Source organism: Nannobrachium achirus, assembly GCF_963921795.1.
Source record: "Nannobrachium achirus genome assembly, chromosome: 22".
Classification (NCBI taxonomy): domain Eukaryota; kingdom Metazoa; phylum Chordata; class Actinopteri; order Myctophiformes; family Myctophidae; genus Nannobrachium; species Nannobrachium achirus.
The window spans coordinates 37,479,496-37,497,595 of NC_137829.1; the positions used below are offsets into that span (position 1 = coordinate 37,479,496).

Consider the following 18,100-nt stretch of genomic DNA (forward strand, 5'->3'; position numbering starts at 1 on the left):
CTTTGGCTACGGTGTGTGCGGCTACTTTTCTGTCTTTTTAAGACACTTTCTATGTACAGTACCATACCAGAAGAGCACATGCAATCCATCCATTAGAGAAATCAACGATTCTGTTTCTTAAATTAATTCAGCTACAGTCAAGGCTGTTTAAAATACAACAGTGGACAAATACATCGATCAAGCGATGAGATTTATCCTCCTGTTTCTGCGAGAATTTACTGTAGCATTATTTGCGGGACACTTCCGGTTAACAGCAGACATACAAGTTCACGTCGTGTCGCAGATGCAACCGTTGTAAGCTTGTAGATCACACTTGGCTGCGGCGCCGGAAGCTGAAGAGGTATAATATACAATGCTGTATATAGTATAATTATTACTTTTTTTGCTAATTTGGCATAAAAGTATAAAATAGGACAATCATTTATGAAAAATTTAAAAATATGTAACATGCAAAGGTTTCTGCCCGGCAGTGACAATAATGTACACATTACACAAAATTGGGTCATTTTGCAAAACTATTCCATTCTGCTTTTATCTCCTGAAAGGGCAAGTTGATGAAGCAGCAGAGGTGGACTTACTTCAAGAGCAAGTGGAACTTGCTCGAGTTGGCTATCATTGCCCTCAGCTGGAGTGTCCTGTCTCTCTTAATCAAAAGAAATCTGCTGGGAAACTGGGAATTAACCTATTACCAAAACCACAAAGACCAGTAAGAATCACTTAGCATTTTGCTTTTGGTGAATGATACCAGCAAGCATCACACCTGACCGCACAGAGACAGACCCTTTTATATACGGTTAGCCTCTTCACACATTACTCAAGAGAGCTTGAAGATTTGCTAGGGCAGGGGTCTTCAACGTTTTCACGCCAGGGACCCCTTAGCTGAGAGAATAATTCAGACATTTAACCACTTGAACCGTCAAATACTTAGTCTGCTCTTCTTTTCCCTCTACAAAAATCTTTGACAAAAATAGCCAATCTTCAAGCTTTCCGATCTATAAGCTTACAAAGCTTGTAGATCTGCTATTTTTGGCTAATGTTCCACTCAGAATAGGGATGCTAGGGTTCAAATGGTTAATGTAAAAAACATGATCCTATCACACAAAGATTTGGTGCCCCCCCCGTAGTAACTCTGAGGACCCCTAGGGGTCCCGGACCCCCTAATGAAGAGCCCTGTGCTAGGGTTCATGTGAAACATTCTCTTTTTTTCCCTCCCATTATTGTTTGCTGCATATAGATTTGCCAACTTCCATGACACAGCCATGGCTGACTCTGTGCTGGGGCATGTGATGGCCTTCCTGGTTCTCTTTGCCACCATCAAACTGTGGCACCTGCTTCGACTGAACCCCAAGTTGAACTTGATCACGGCCACGCTGCAGCGTGCCTGGCCCGACATCTCAGGCTTTCTGCTGGTCATGACCATCATGTGTGTTGCCTACTCTGTTGCCGTGAGTTTGTGTATTTCTTCCCCCTCATCCAACCCTTTAAGTTTAAGACCTGGAATGCAATTGTGTTCCAGGTTGTGTAAGCAGATCTACAAGCTCACAGCAAGCTGTGAGCTTGTAGATCTGCTATTTTTGAAAAACCATGACAATTTGAGCAAGTCTTTGAATATATTAACCCGATTCTATAGATTTCTGAAAAACCTATGTTTCTACTGTATGTCAGTGGTGCTCAAACTCTTTCATGCCACGGACCCCCATCTCAAAATATTTAGTTCCAGGGACCCCCAGAAGCTAAATTTGATTTAAAAATGTTCGCTTTAAAAATACATATATTCAAAGATTTGCACACATTTTCACGGCTTTTAAAAAATAACAGATCTACAAGCTCGTAGCGCAGCACTCGGTGCCGCTCTGTGCGCTTTGTATATCTGTGACAGTTGATCTATTTCTGCCTTCATGGTTCTTCTGTCTTCCTCTGTTTGACTTAACAACAGGGCTATAGCCACTGAGTGACTGAATACTGACGTTTCACAGACAATTGCGCAACAGTGAAATCGTCCCTCGTTTCAAAAGAAAGCTCTCCAGAATTTCATGCATGCTCCAGCTACTGTATATGCTAGTTTTTGATTTTATTTGATGTTTCTCTGCCTCAGAGAAACTGTGCTGTGCCAATTTGTTTCATGGTTTTCACGTACAGTATCTCATGCGTGCACCTGTGATGTACCACCACCTTTATCGCACAAGCACACCCTGTACTATACCGTACCATTATTATGCATTAAATTATAAAACCATTGTCGGTTTTCCCCTTATAGCAATTTTATAATTTGACTGAACCTGTCTTGAATATATTCATAATTATATATGAACAACACTCAGCTCGCAGTCCTGTATTACTTCAAAGTTACTTTTCTTTTTTAAATCCACACTGTTCGTGAAATAAATAAATGTTAAATTTCTTTTTCCGTTTGTAACGTATTACTGTATTTTTCTAGTGCAATTTGCTGTATGGATGGAAGTTGGCTTCATACAAGACTCTCATGGACTCTATTCTGAACGTGATTAGTTTGCAGCTGGGCATCTTCAATTATGAGGAGGTCAGTGAGATTTTTATTACGGCCAGACCGATCACATATTGGTCATTATTTAACTTTTTTATGACATCTGTAATTATGCAGCCGATGCGTCCAGATTTTTAAGCGTTTTCTGGCATCTTTATTATTATAATTTTTTTAAATAGCAGTTGCGCTTTGTGACTCGTTTTGAACTGGCTATTTAATAATATATATTTATAAAAATAGTTTATATTTATTTTTTGTGTATGAGGTAAATACTCAAAGTTTTACACATTTTAGCAAATGTTGCGCTTTTTGACAAAATGTCAGTCAGAACGTCATTAATAGTTGTCTAGGTCTCTCCGAAAATCGGGATCAGACTAAAAAATGTGGCATAGAGTAAGTCGTCTCTAATGTTTACATCTCCCTGTGGGCTCAGCTCATATTGATGTCAATGTAGTTGTGGAGTGAGGTGGAGGTTTTTCCATGTTATTCTTTGAAGAACTTGCTAGCAGTGGTTTAAGTTTTAGTCGATGTACACAGTAGCCTGGATGAGTGGATGTTCATTGGACCATGGTAGTCGGTATCAGCTCAGATGAACTGATGCTGATGCCTCCTTGACAGGCAGGGGCGTCACACCAAATTCTGGGCCCTGGGTGGGTACAAGGATTCACTGCGGGCCCCCCATGAATGTTAACTATTGAAAAATAGCAGATATACAAGCTCACAGCGCGGCACCGAGTGCCGCGCTGCGAGCTTGTATATCTGCTATTTTTTTTTTTTATCTTGAAAATGTGTGCAAGAAACCTATGTCAAGGACCCCCAAGATGATATGTATTTGGCCACGGACCCCGATCTCAAAATATTTAGTTCCAGGGACCCCCAGAAGCAAAATTTGAGTTAGAAATGTTCGCTTAAAAAATACATATATTCAAATATTTTCACATTTTCACAACTTTTCAAAAATAGCTGATCTACAAGCTTGCAGCGCGGCACTCGGTGCCGCGCTGTGAGCTTGTATATCTGCTATTCAATAGATAAAGTTATTAGGGCCCCTCCACCTTGGGCCCCAGTAACTCAGTCCCACTTTCCTACCCCTTGTGACGCCCCTGTTGACAGGTTCTGGACAACAGTCCAGTGCTCGGGGCGTTGCTCATTGGATCATGCATCGTGTTCATGACCTTCGTGGTTCTCAACCTCCTCATCTCCGTCATCCTTGAAGCCTTTAGCCAGGAGCAGCTGCATCACAAGGTAGTTTTATTGTCATTTTATTGGTATTTATTTATTGTACCAATACTAATTGTTATGAGATATACTGTCTGTGTGTGTGTGTGTGTGTGTGTGTGTGTGTGTGTGTGTGTGTGTGTGTGTGTGTGTGTGTGTGTGTGTGTGTGTGTGTGTGTGTGTGTGTGTGTGTGTGTGTGTGTGTGTGTGTGTGTGTGTGTGTGTGCGTGCGTGCGATACAAACCCTTGTATCAAACTGAATTACTGTTTGGATCAAATTTCATCTATACAAAATACCTGCAATAGTAAAATCCCCATAGTTCTGCAGTCTTTCTGCTGGATATACCTTATAATTAAGTAATAATCATGATAAAGCACAACCCTTGAGTGTAATATTGCAATTATACAACAGTTACCCTTAAAACACGTCAACTTCATTTCATTGTAATTAAGATATTCTATAGAAATATTGCTACCAGCACAGCTGATATCTTTGTTTGCTGAGACCCGTTCTATAATGCTCATTATCATCACGGTTAGATAGCTATTTCAACCAATCAGATTGCTTCGTCGGAACAAACTGTTGTTTGTAAGTTTGGGGCCCAGGGGTCCCTTTCCAGAAATGTTGTGAAGTCAATTGAACAATATTTGTCTTGAACTATTAGTTGAGGGAAAGTCATGAGCTTAAAAAATAATAAAAGAAGAAAAACCTCAAGTAAAGTACAGATACTTGAAACATGTAATTAAATACAGTACTCAAGTAAATGTCTTTCATTACTGTCCACCTCTACTCCACAAGCACCACTTGAATCCGCTGTCTTTCCCCTGTTCCCCAGCCCTCAGAGGAGGAGGAGATCGTTGACCTGATGTTGATGAAGATTTGCAGTCTCTTTGGGATCAGATGTAAAGCTCCAAGTCCCAACACCAGCCCTGAGGGGAGTGGTGGCTCTGACTCTGCGTTTAATAATGACAAAAAGATCCTTAACAATTCTATTGACATAACCACTTAAAGTCTCTATGCATTTTTGCTGAAAATAGCAGCTCTACAAGCATGAGCTTTTTAGTCTAGCGGAAGAAATGCACCCCCGGGGAATAATAATTGGAAAATGTTAATTTCCATTGCAATTATAAGTGAACAAAATAAGGTGTCTAGTCTGACTATGTTCTGATAGTCAAGGTCAAGGATTAAGGAATAATGAAACTATTCTTAAATGATCACATGTACCTGTGGCGTGCTGGTGTGAAAATGAAGTGCTGCCATTACAATATAATCACATTTGTATCTATTATTATGTAGTCATCTGCAAAATAATTGCTCACCAATAGCTTTCTTAACCAATGTTTTCTTGAAGGTTTCTTCTAACACCTCAATTAATTCCAACCCAACTCCTCCGGGAAATTTTGTGGTAGCCAATCAAAGTTGAGAAGGCAAGTGGGATGTTAAATTAGGGGTTTGTGGGGGTTAATGCTGTGTACAAAATGATGAGCTATGTTAACCATTATCTCACTCAGCCAATATTGCACTTAACTAATGTTGCAAATAAGTGCTGCCATTACAATACAATCAATTTCTTTCCAATCATTATTATGACACATTTTTTAGCCATCTGCAAAATAAATGCTTTTACCAATAACTTTCTTCATAAATGTGTCTAGACTGTGTCTACTAACACCAGTTAGAGTTCCAATCCAAAGCTTCTTGGAAACTGTGTGGGAGCCAATCAAAGTTGAGAAGGCCTGGTGTGAAACTACACCTAAGACAGGCAGCCTCTGTGGATAGCTTTAAAGCACAGCTCAAGACCTATTTCTTTACCTATTGCTTTTTAAATCCCTGTGCTGCTATTGAAGTCTGCAATGTTCTGAAAATGTTTAATTTTTTTATTTTTTATGGTAGAGTCCTTACTGATGTTTTAAATGTTCTTCAGTGTTTTGTTTTCATTTATTTTTTGTTCTGCTTTATTGTAATCATTGTATTTTTTCTGTTAAGCACTTGTGCTTACTTTTCTGCTCTGTTAAGCGCTTTGAGCTGCATTTCATGTCATGAAAGGTGCTATACAAATAAAGTATAATTATTATTATTATTATTATTATTAAACGCTGTCGGTGTGTCTGTGTCAATGTGTGTGGAATTGGGTGAATGTGCATCTTGTGTGCATTGAATGTGCATTCTTCTTCTTTTTGTGTCTTTGAAGCAGATATGACTGTTTCCCATTTCTACAGTCCTTTGCTTTATTGAACTCTGCGAGATCGTTTAAGCTGCACTGGTTGGGTAGTAGCGGGCAGACAAGGCAGTGCTGCATCGTATGGTCCACTTCTCCACATTCAATAGAACCTGAAGTTCTTTTATATATGGAGAGTCAGAATATATGGTTGCTTTCTCCCCGGATTCTCCCTACCTGGTTTGGTGGATTTCTGTTATTGTCAGGCCTTTTCATAGATCTCCCGAGTCGTCTCGACTCCATCCTCACAGCGAAAATGCGGCTAAATATACACAGACAAAAGCGCAGTTCCAAAGTTACTTTTTTCTTCATGAATCTTCTTTTTATAGTTCCAAGAGACGAATCCACGTGCTGTTAGATCCACGACTTGCAGTAATCGATGAGCAGACGGCTGTGTTTACTTTCCACAGAGCTTAGGCGATTTCCGGTTAACTTCTAGAATACCTTTAGTTACATACCTACGTTACGTAGATGCGTAAGTTTCGCTAAAAGCGTAGTAACCGGAAATCGCCTAAGCTCTGTGGAAAGTAAACACAGCCGTCTGCTCATCGTTTACTTCAAGTGATGGATCTAACAGCACGTTGATTCGTCTCTTGATTCAAGAAGATGGATGTTAAGAGGTCGGCTTCCCAGTTCTTGAGATGGAACGAGCAGACTTGAGTCTTTGCAGGGATTGCGTTGCGTGTAGTTGATTGGGCTTGTAGTAGAGCAGTAGCTTATCTAGGGCTGAGTTGACTTGTTGTGGATTTGCCAGATCGGAATCCAGCTCGTTGAGGCATGATGGCTGGTTCAGCAACTGGGGCACAACCTGTTGAGGATCATGCGTTCAAACAGTTGGCATAGCAGGGAGATCGCTCTTTGCATATGCTGGGTCTTTACCCGGTTTGAGGAGAGCAATAATTTTTCTCCAGATCTTTGGGATGTTTCTTGTCAGCATGTAGTTGTTCATCAGCCCGAGGATCCATTTACTTAACTGGGGACCCCCTGGAACACACTGAAAGGACCCCTGGAGGTCTACAGTAGTGTAGCTCCTTCACATTACTGTTGTGTCTTTGAGGTAGAGGTTACTGGTTCTGTGCATTGAGTTTGATGTATTTCCAGTTAGGCTTTCAGGAAATTCTCTTCTTATTTTTGCAGCTTTACTTTGACCCCATGTTTCAAGCTGCTTAAAGTGATCTCTTGTTTCACAGTTGAATAGAGGCGAAGCTGCGCCTGCAATTCCGCACAATATACGTTAATTACTGGCAGACATGCACATGTGCAATCACTGCCATATAATTATTTCCTTTTACTAAAATCACAATGTGAAACCCTTCCACTGTACCGTGTGGATTACCTAATTAAAAATAGAAGAATTCCAGCACTCATGGAAGTGTACTTCAGGTACTTATTATTCAGATACCGGGTAGGCACTGGTAGTCTGCTGTCCCCTGAGTCATCCCCTCGTAATTAGACTTTTACAGTTCTGCTCTCATTCTTTCTTTAAAATGGAACTTAAAGTGACTGAAACCGATATATCACTGGTGCAGGCTTTGTTTGATTGATTGAAGAACGTATTAGAAGTTACACTCAGGAAAGCACATGGCTTATTTACATCGATATCCTTTTTTTTTTACTCGTATAACATTGAATGACAGACAGATAAAACTGTACTATGCAGAAGAAATAAGAAAAACAGTCGTAAAAACACAAAGCAAAAATAAATGGTATTTACAATAGAAAGGTCAGGGGTAGATAAGGGATAGGTAAGGTTAGGCTAAAAGTTTTGAGTAGCAGCCGCCTGTAAGTGGCTTATCAGAGCAGTTTTAAAGGAACGTAGGCTTATGAGAACTGTGCAGATATGTTTGTTTATACTGTGTGCTGTGACTAACAATATCTTGGTTTTATAAAAGACTCCTGTTTTTGCACTGTATGGTCATTGTAATACACAGATTCAGAGACCATTTTAACAAAGTGCCTATTAACTACATAATTATTAGAATCCAAATCCAATCATCTTTTACAGATCCATGCAGTATGTGGTTGTGTTTTGTACTTTTTTACATTTGTACACTTTTTTTACTAGGGCAGTACTCATTTTTGTTTTAAGTACGTTTAAAATGTCAACAGTTATTTACAGTACATACTGTAATGTGTTGTTTTACTTACAGAGGCATCTTCTCTGAAAATAAATGCTAGAGTACCAAGATGTGCAAGTGTGGTCAAAGTGACATTGTCCCAAGAGCCCCGACCAGTGTTTTTATCTGTCTAACAGATTGGTATAGCTAGAAATGTTGCTTTTTGGCCTTTGATAAAATGTACAGTTTTGCCGAGATGGAGAGATCATTCTGTATCTGCTAATCAAGTACTGATTTTGAGGAGTTCTGTATCCACCTCTGATTTATCGTAATAATAGTATAATTGAATGATCTGCATAAAGAAATTAGGTTAAAATCAACGGCTGACTTAATATAATTAGTGTGGTTGCCCTAGCAACCAGACTATAGTACTTGTCCAACTTTATTCTTCTTTATAGAGTAACCCCAAAAGTTTGCCGGACTACTTGTTGCACAGTTTTGGCGGCACAAACTCGAGTCATATGTATGTGGGCTTGCATTTTGCTAAAAGATACATTGTTGTTGAGATAATTTACTGGTGAATACATTTTCCCTGTTGACTTGAATGGGGGGGGGGGGACATGGTAACAACTCTGCATCTTTCTTTTTATGCTCCCCTGGGGGACCACACTACACGTGATTGTGTTAATGGTGTGGACAAGGTGCCACCGATTGTTCTCTACCCACCAATTAAGTATACTTCACCCACTGCAGAGATGCACTGTTAATACTCAAAGCCATGCAGCCCGCCACTGCAGCCCGCTAAAAAGGCTGTAACTCGGCCCCCGAGCGACCGGGAGAGACGGGGCCGGCACCCAGGGGGTCCCCGGGGGACCAGCCACCGCCGGGGCCCCCCGCGGACCCATGCGCCGCCGGGAAAAAAATATGGGAAAACAGTCAAAAGTAGCCGATCATACATGTGACCTGGTCGCTTATCTCCCGATTAGGGAGTCTTACTGGTAGGATATTAGACTGACAGGAAGTGGGGGGAGAGATGGGGAGTGACATGCGGCAAAGATCGTCCGGATCGGGAATCGAACCGACGCCGCAGCCAGGCATCCATGCCTATGTGGCAATGCCTAAGTGGCATAATTGCGCAGCCTGGACCAGAAGGCCAGAGGGCGCCCCCTCCATTATTTCTTTACTTAAAGGCCCGCTGACACACCCGAAATTATAATAGTATGATACAGTAGGTCACGTGGTCTCTCTGAAAACGGTCTGAAATAGTCTGAAACTCACAGTGTAATCTGCCCCTCGCCCCCCAACAACAGCTGACCAGTACAGTAAGTAGTCTATAGCCTACAGTCAATTCAATTGATTGGCTTATAATTGCACATTCTCACAATGACATCATAAACAAATTAACTAATATTTTAAGATTACTTTTTAAAGTGACAGTACCTCTTTAGATGACAGTCCTACTTTACCCATTTAGAACGGGTACACATTATTAAAAGTATCAATACGAAAACTGTTACAAGTCTGGTAATCCAATTTTACTTCAGTAGAAGTTCCAAAGTAATGGCATCAAAATATACTTAAAGCACCAAAAATAATATGCAGTATTATGTCCCATTTCACAGGTTCACCAATATTTTTGAAATGAAAATAGCAGATCTACAATGCATTGATGTGACACGTTATTTTCAAATAGCCAAAACTTAAATAGGGTTGAAGTGGTTAATGTATGTTTTGTAATAATAATTAAAATCTGCAAATTAACTAGTAACTAAAGTTTGCACATACTAGTTACTCTACACCACTGGCGTACAGTAAACAGCCTACGTGCATGCATATGATCCAGCTTACACAAGCACCACATGTTATACCACGATACATCTATTATATCTCATCGGCGGCATTTAGTAACAGCAGGGTGTAATTGAGGAAAACATTTTATATAGTTTGCTTTGATTATGTCGTCTCGCCATCACCACCCACTTGCTGTTGCTAGGATAAAGGCACTGCTGCAGTTTCTCAGAATCATCAATGAAAACATGAAGCACCAGACATGATGAACCCGAGCCCCCATTGTTCCATTTGTCTACAGAATAGAGCAGAACAACATGCACACGTATAATTATAGCCTACTGTGTGTGTGTGTGTGTGTGTGTGTGTGTGTGTGTGTGTGTGTGTGTGTGTGTGTGTGTGTGTGTGTGTGTGTGTGTGTGTGTGTGTGTGTGTGTGTGTGTGTGTGTGTGTGTGTGGGAGAGAGAGAGAGAGAGAGGTCAAATGGTGCATAATGATATTTATCCATACACCTCCGCATCTTAGTGCATGTATAATTGCTTCACCACTTGCCCATATTCTTTATTTGACCCTTACCTCAGGGGATTCCTGCAATATGGAAAGATGCAATATCAGGATCCTTGAATCTCTGATCTAGTCATTTCCTACAGTATAATTACCAACACTGTGCAGCAATTTCCATTGATCTTTCTAAAGCATTTGATAGTGTGTTGACCATTATGTTCTATTACAGAAACTATATTCAGTTGGCTACGATCTCTCCGTCAGATGGTTTTCAAAGCCAAGGCTAAGTCATTTACAAGGTCTCTAAACACAAATCCCTTTACAGGTATTCATACTCTAAAAGGCGAAAAAACTTTATTTATTCATAAGGCCTTGTGTGGTGGTAGCCTTTGTATGTATCCTCACCATTAAAACGAAATGTTCTGGACATTCACCGACACATTAGATAGATCAATCCACGTACAGTGTGGACAGTGAATCCACGTATGAACAGTGAACAAGGAAAGACTGCTTTCATTTAGCTTTCATTTAGTTTGTTCCACACAAATGGAACAAACTTAAGGACAATCTGTCACGGTGAGACTCAGATGTAGGACCCAAATGCAGAATAGACAACTCAGAAGCAGAACAGATCCAATGAACAGGGATTTATTGTCCCAAAACTCAGGAACAGTAGCATACATAAAGGACTGAAAACACTAGGACAAAACACCATAACAAACATCTATAATCTCACAGGGAACACAAGGAAGTGAGGGTTTAAATAGACAGGACTAACACATGATTGGCTACAACTAAACAAGACACAGGTGAACACAATTACTAATCACAGGACAGGTGAGACAAGGCAGGTCATGTAGTGGAAGAAATATGTAACAAAAAAAGGCAAATGTGTTCACTTCCGGCAGAAAGCGTGAAAATTTGCACCTAGGGGTATTTTTGTGCGCTGAATTCAAAAATTGACGGTCCCAAGCACTTTTCCCATGGGATCTGGTGGCTCTCATTCACTTACCATACTAGGGAAAAAAGACCCCCCAAAAAATCTTCTTCAAGTAGCATGTGAGGGGTCAAACTAGGTGTTTTTTGGGATTCTGAATCCATTGCAAGCATTTGTTTTGCACGGAAAACATTCCTTTCCGAGAAATGGACAAAACAAAACTTTGAAAAGTGATGACTCATCACTAAACCATAGTTTGTGGGGTCCATTTCTTCCCCAAGGAATGTTTTTTGTGCAAAACAAATGCTTGGAATGGATTCAGAATCATGAAAACCCCCTAGATAGACCCCTCACATGCTACTTAAAGAAGATTTTTGGGGGGTCTTTTTTTCCTAACCCTAACCCTATGGTAAGTGAATGAGAGAAAAGTGAATTTGAGAAAAGTGCTTGGGACCGTCAATTTCTGAATTCAGTGCACAAAAATACCCCTAGGTGCAAATTTTCACGCTTTCTGCCGGAAGTGAACACCTTTTTCACATATTTCTCCCACTAATGGAAACAAGGCAAAACAGGAAACACTGGGACTACACTACAAAATAAGGGCATACACCAGACAGTTCATGACACAATCTCTGAAACTGGTTCGATTGGTCCTCATGAGCCGTAGTAGTCCTCAACCTGTAATCCCCACATGATTTTGGAGTTGGTCCCCAGATGACAGTGATGTGACAATTGAAGGACTTTTAAAACCTTTTTAATAACTCAAGGGAAGAAAAAATACTATACTATAAAAACTGGTCAGAAATTGTACAAATTGAAAAAAAAAAAAAAAGCAAGGCATTGTAGATCTGCTATTTTCACAATATTTAAATTTGTGGAACCGAGTAAAACAAAATATTATGCCTAACACCTACAATTCCAAGTGCTTGTTGGGGGGTCCCCAGTTCAAATGCTTCAGATGATTATTTTGGGGACCCCGGTTCAGGGGTCATGGCCTGAAAAGGTTCAGAACCAGTACTCTTGAGGACACATTTCATAGTGACTGCATCCGTCTAATGTAACCCTGGCCTATGCTTTATTTATTTGTATCTGTGATTTGTTGTAATGTGGCTCAAATTTTAGTTATAGTTTTTTTTTTGCTCTCAATGGGATTCCCGGAAAACATATAGGAAAAAGAAAGGAAAGAAAACTTTATTTTTCCCGAATGTCAATTGGTTTTGCATCATACGGTGAACAAACACACACACACAAAAAACATAAAATCACATTAGTAGCACAGACTCAGCAGCACTGCATCAATGAACGCATATATTCATCAGTACAGCAATACAATGACTAACCTGTCATCCCCTACACATAACCATTAACCAGCACAGCAAAATACAAAAAATAAACGATTAAATACATAAACAGAAATCAACTTTATTGTCACATGACAGGTTTACAGAAAAGTGGGCAAATTCTTTGTCATACAAGCGACATCATTGCAGTTTCAAGAAAGCTGTAAAATAATAGAAAAAGGAAAAAAGTGGAAGAAAGAAGGCACTAGAGAAAACATTTGGAGCCTTTTTTTTATTTACAGGGTGTTTTGTTTGTTTTGTTTATGGACATTTGTGTGGCATAGGCTATAGTGTCTTAACATCCTCTGTATTTAACTTTTAATATTTTAAAGCATTGGTGTACATTTAATATGGGTGTTAATAGGGGTGGTCACATCTCTCCTCTGCAGTGCCGGCAATCCTGTTGAGTGGAAGGTGGCAAGCACTGTTGTTCCTGTTGTTTTGCATTTTTATTGTATGTGTTTGGCAGAAATTGGCACCTGAAATATTTATGGCTATGGCTATTTCTATTGAAAATATGTTTAAGAAGGATTTATGTAATTGTAGATAAGTTCATGGGCCTTGGTTTGCCTTTGTTTGAGATAATTGATACAAATTACTTTCATTGTGCATGGTTTATCCCCCCAAAAGGCAGGTACAGTATGTTATAGTCAGGGGATGAGGATTCAGTTTGGCTTGGGGCTTGCAGGTGACTACACCAAGGAAAAACTGACAGGGTCCTTACATAGAAAGGGCATATCCTGCGTTTCAGTTTCTTTAAGTCGTGGTTTGTTGTTTTTTCGACTTTAGCCGTCAAGTGTTTGTTCCTAATTTTGGGAACTTTACTTTTGGACAGTCAATTCAGAACCTCTGCCCCACATTTCTCACACGGGTTATAGCACCACCACGAGGCAAATTTTTCCAGAACAAATGTTTTGACAGTGCTCCTACTCCTAATCATGCAAATCGGTAGACAGTATCTCTACGGTCAGGTGATTAACATGGATCTGTCCGATTTTCCATATTCCATTCTGATTGGCTTCCAAAGTTTAAAGGATTGGTCCGTTTTCAATGAAATGCCTCAAATCATGAACACAGCTTGCGATTTCTGTTAATTTTGCACACACAATCCCACTAGGTCAAGGAACAAATGTCACCCTTTTCACATTGGCCTGTTATAGCTCCACCAGTAAGTCGACTTTTGCAAAACAAATTTTTGGAACAAAATCAAATCATGCAGCGTCCGATTGCCGTGAAAGGCAGAGGAAGACATGGCACCCTTTTAACAATGGCCTACTATAGCGCCACCAGGAGGCCAAAGTAACCTACCTGATCTGGCAGAGACCTGTGCTCGGTATAGCATTGCTTCTAGTTTATTTTTGTATCATTCTGCCGGCTTGCATGCACTGTATGGGATCTTTAGGAGGTATAAATAAAATGCCAAAAACTGTATCTATGGACTTTTGGAGCCTTGACCATTCGGTCAATTTCAAAGTGATAATGACGTTATATTCTTTTTGCCTGCACCCTGTCCCTGTGAATAAACAATTAAGCCTCCAAATGTCCGCGTTTGCGCCAGTGCCTCCTTTCTTCATGTCTACGAGCCTGCTCCGGAAGATGCACTAGACCAGACCTTGATTGAGGTGTGGTGGAACCCCCATTGTTGCAAAAAAAATAAAAAACAGGTCAGATATCGATATGAACAGTATGAAATATGTACATAAGGTGCTTGATGTAAACAGTATACCATGTGTGCTTAAAGATTAATACCTACTCACAATGGGCAAGCTACCTCCTTTTCCCTGAGATGAGGAGGGTAATGGCTGAACATTTCTAGCGAATGTTCCCCTCAGAATACGAGGCGTTAACTACGCGTAACGTTTGCTATTTCCATTTTGACAAACTAGACTGCATGGGGAACATGCAAGTCAGGGACGATATAAAATGGGAGCGATGCAAGTTATGCATGCCACGTATGCTCCCTTTAAGGCCACGTTTAGTCTCTAGAGAAAACGGCAAAGATTTGTTGTGTTCTCACTTTTCATTCTGCGTTCATGTGGAAACGCATGCGATTGAAAACGCTGTAATGTGCATGCCATGTCGCTAGGTGGCGGTGACGCACTTCCGGATAGACGTTTGACACATTTGACGCTTGTACTTCCTTGTTTACATTCACCATTGCGGCGTGTCTCGGCTCTAGTCTGCACGTGAGCCATGACATCAAACATTTTGTTGTTTCCTGCATTTTTCCTGTTCACATGGAGACGCTAGGCGGAGCGCCTTTTCCACTCTGGAAGGTGGTCTCATTTTGTTGCTTTTTCAACCCCCAAAAACGCTGTTGTCGTCTAAACGGATGGCATATCTGACATTTTATTTCTCAGTTTTCTCTAGAAAACGGGCTCAGGTGAACGGCACCTTTGACAATGGTTGCTTTCCTACCCATTGTCATTTAAACTATAGCTCTAGCCAGTTGACCATCTGCAGGAGCAGCAGTAATAATAAAGCTCTCTGTTTACCAAAACATGTGGACCAAACACTGTTGCTCAGAAACACTTAAACCTAATGTCTCCAACAAGGGCATACGAGTGGAGCGGAGCGAGTAGAAATCCCACTCCCTGCTCCAGAGGTCCCGCTCGCGAATAACTCTGGTCGGCCACCGTGTCGCTTCACTAGCCCCCCTGCTCCGTCGCTCAACCTGACTTGCGCACCTCTTGCTCTGCGCTCCACTCAGTTCTTCGATCACAGCCAAAACAGAAAAATAAATAATATTAGGCCTATTTGCGTGTCTCTCCTTTGCCACAAGCGTTCTCAATCCCAACACAAAGAGCCTACTGCCTACGGTAACGTGAGCCACGAGCCTCGTCTCAATGGACAGCTATCCTATGTTACAAAAGACGCCGTCTTTAGACACCTAGTTCACTTTTTTGGTGATAAAACGTAACTGACAGGACACAAGGTCCCTGCGCCGCTCGTATGCCCTGGTCTCCACATGTCATGTCATATCATGTTATGTCCTTATGAGACATCTGGGATATTTTGACATAATCAGCTTGATAATCACATGCTTACTCTCAGTTAGGGTTTTATTTAATTGCATATTAAAGCGTGACATAGATATTGATGGTGGCTTTACTGTAGCTACAGAGAAAGATAAAGAAAGCCAGGATGCTATGGATTCACGACATTCTTACATGACAATATATAATTTGAACATATTACATCAGCAAAAAGTGTAGGCAGGCTACTTACTGATGTCTCTCTTTCTTTTCTCTCCCTCTCTATCCTCATCACTCATCTTTGGGGACACATACACTAGCAGCGGCATATTTTTGTCAAGTGATTGTAAAATGTTTTATTTTGATTGTAATCAATGTGTGCGTGTTGTGAACCAACCTACTGTACGTAGGCGCATCGTAATGCCAATAATGTGCTCTAGGGAAATATCTGCACTGTCACTGTGCTATAAGCACAATCACTTACTTACTCACAGATGAGCCAAGCAGATTTGGTAATTATACCACATGGGCCCTAGGCGTCAAAAATAGCTATAGTAATTGCGTTGTGCCTAACACCCAACACCATCTAGTGCCAGGTATAAGACCTTAAGTATGTCTTGTTATTTTCTATGAGCTTACTTCAAAACTCATTCACAAATTATTCATTTCATAATTTCATGCAGTAGATATCCTCAGCTTGGGCACTTCAAAGCACAGGCTATTTATTTTTCACTTAATTGTGCCTTTCATAAGGGGTGATGTATAAGATATGACTGTTTACTTGTCCATACCACCAACCTATCTCTGGTCCATAGCGTTAGGAGTTCTCCTTAACGCTACAGTATGTCAGTGATGATCCGGTGCGCAAGCAGGAAAGGCTGCGCATGCACCCTCTCGTCTGTAGTAAAAATAAAAAATACAGTTTCGCTACTCACCAAAACAAAGACGACTGTAGAGAGTTGAAAGCCTACTCTACTTAGTGGTGGCACTCTGTGCCCCCCACCATACGTCTAAAATACATTTCTAGGGCGAAATGAATACAGGGTTCCCACGGTCATGAAATTCCTGGAAATATTTTGAAATTAGAAAAATATTTTTCCAGTACTGGAAAAGTTTTGGAATTGATCAAGGGTCCTGGAAGGTCCTGGAAAAATAGCAATGCATTGTCTTTGGTTTTTGATTTTGTTAATACCTCTGAAATGACAAATTAAACATTGGCCAAATTGTCAAATATTAGAGGCGGAAATTGAGGCGTTGTGAGCATGTAGATCTGCTATTTTCACAATAGAAACGTGTTGTACAAAATTCCTCAACTCTTAGTGCTCGTCAGGTGCTGGGTCCCCAGTTAAAATATGATTATTTCAAGGGTCACAGCCTGAAAAGGTTGAGAACCACTGGCATTGCACATAGGAGTAAGCGACTTGTTATTGAGCTGAATTATTGTTATATAGTCCTGGAAATTGGTCTAAATATTCTGGAAAAGTTTTGGGAATTAATTGGTAAAAATGTGTGGGAACCCTGTGAATAATAATCCACCCAACGGAGACACTACTTCTTTTTTGTAATCTTCGCTATGGCCATCACGGCGCCAACTCACTAATGCCGTGCTGGTCAGAGGACCGCATTAACAGGAGCATTAGTCTTGTTGGGTGTCATTCGGCTCTGCGACGTTGGAAGCGCTGTTTCGTAAAACAGTCTTCAACCAGGAAGAGCGTCTCCGTCAGGGGGATTATTTTTCATTTCGCCCTTAGCTTCCATTAAATAGAGTAGGCTTTCAACTCACTACAGTCGTCTTCGTTTTGGTGAGTAGTGAAACTGTATTTGAAATTTTTACTACAGACGAGAGGGCGCACCGGATCATCACTGACATAGCGTTAAGGAGAACTCCATCTAACGCTATGGACCAGAGCTACGACCAACTCAGTGTTCTACAGTGTTTCCTCTTCGTCCTCCGCTGTGGTACTGCTGTTCAGAACAGGCAGTGTTTCCTTCAGGGAGATATCATCAACCTGCTTGGGTCCGCTGTCTTCCGCCTCCTCCCGTATGGATGGTTGGAGGCTGTCTGGGTCTGAGTTACTGATCACATATCCCGGCAGAGTGGAGTGCGCACTGACAACTGGCGGGCCGATACTTCGATAGACGCGACTGGAGACGAGCGTTGTGGAGCGGGTGGAGGGTCCGCCCCCAGCCAGATGGGAGTGGCTACTGGTGCTGTTGTTGTTGAAGCCGCTGAGGACAGAGCGGTAGCGGCAGTGGCCACAGACCACCGGGCCTTTCCAGTCCAAGTCCAGATTCCAGCGTGTCCACGTTTTCTTTATCTCCGTCTGTACCTGGTGTCATTTCGGAGGAGACATTTGCTTGTGAATAGCCTTCTTTCGTTATATCACAAAAGCAATGATGCTGCAGCTAATGATTAAAAGAATATAGGGCAGATTTTTATTTATTTATTATCTGATAGTTCATTACATCAATAAACACAATATATATTTGTAATTTCAGGTAGTTTTGCTTTATTTAGACAAACTATAGAGAGACAGTAGAGAAGAGCAGAGGGGTGAC

General features: G+C 40.9%; 2 protein-coding genes and 1 long non-coding RNA gene across 3 annotated transcripts in view; 1 reads left to right on the forward strand and 2 right to left on the reverse strand.

Moving 5' to 3' along the window:
• LOC308308112 (polycystin-1-like protein 2) overlaps window positions 1–4,731 on the forward strand; it is a gene marked incomplete at both ends in the record, with an annotated part of 69,821 nt that extends 65,090 nt beyond the window's left edge. The window contains 5 exons of the mRNA XM_080753480.1: window positions 546–706; window positions 1,235–1,445; window positions 2,438–2,539; window positions 3,617–3,748; window positions 4,558–4,731. Of these exons, the coding sequence (XP_080609606.1) occupies window positions 546–706; window positions 1,235–1,445; window positions 2,438–2,539; window positions 3,617–3,748; window positions 4,558–4,731 (780 nt within the window). The remainder of the gene's footprint in view (window positions 1–545; window positions 707–1,234; window positions 1,446–2,437; window positions 2,540–3,616; window positions 3,749–4,557) is intronic.
• Window positions 1–18,100, reverse strand: part of LOC308308325 — an 839,845-nt gene that overhangs the window by 687,648 nt on the left and 134,097 nt on the right. The gene's annotated exons all lie outside the window — the stretch shown is intronic.
• The window catches only part of pth2ra (parathyroid hormone 2 receptor a), a gene marked incomplete at both ends in the record, with an annotated part of 76,966 nt that continues 76,335 nt past the window's right edge, over window positions 17,470–18,100 (reverse strand). Inside the window, one exon of the mRNA XM_080753008.1 lies at window positions 17,470–17,871. Within this exon, the coding sequence (XP_080609134.1) occupies window positions 17,470–17,871 (402 nt within the window). The remainder of the gene's footprint in view (window positions 17,872–18,100) is intronic.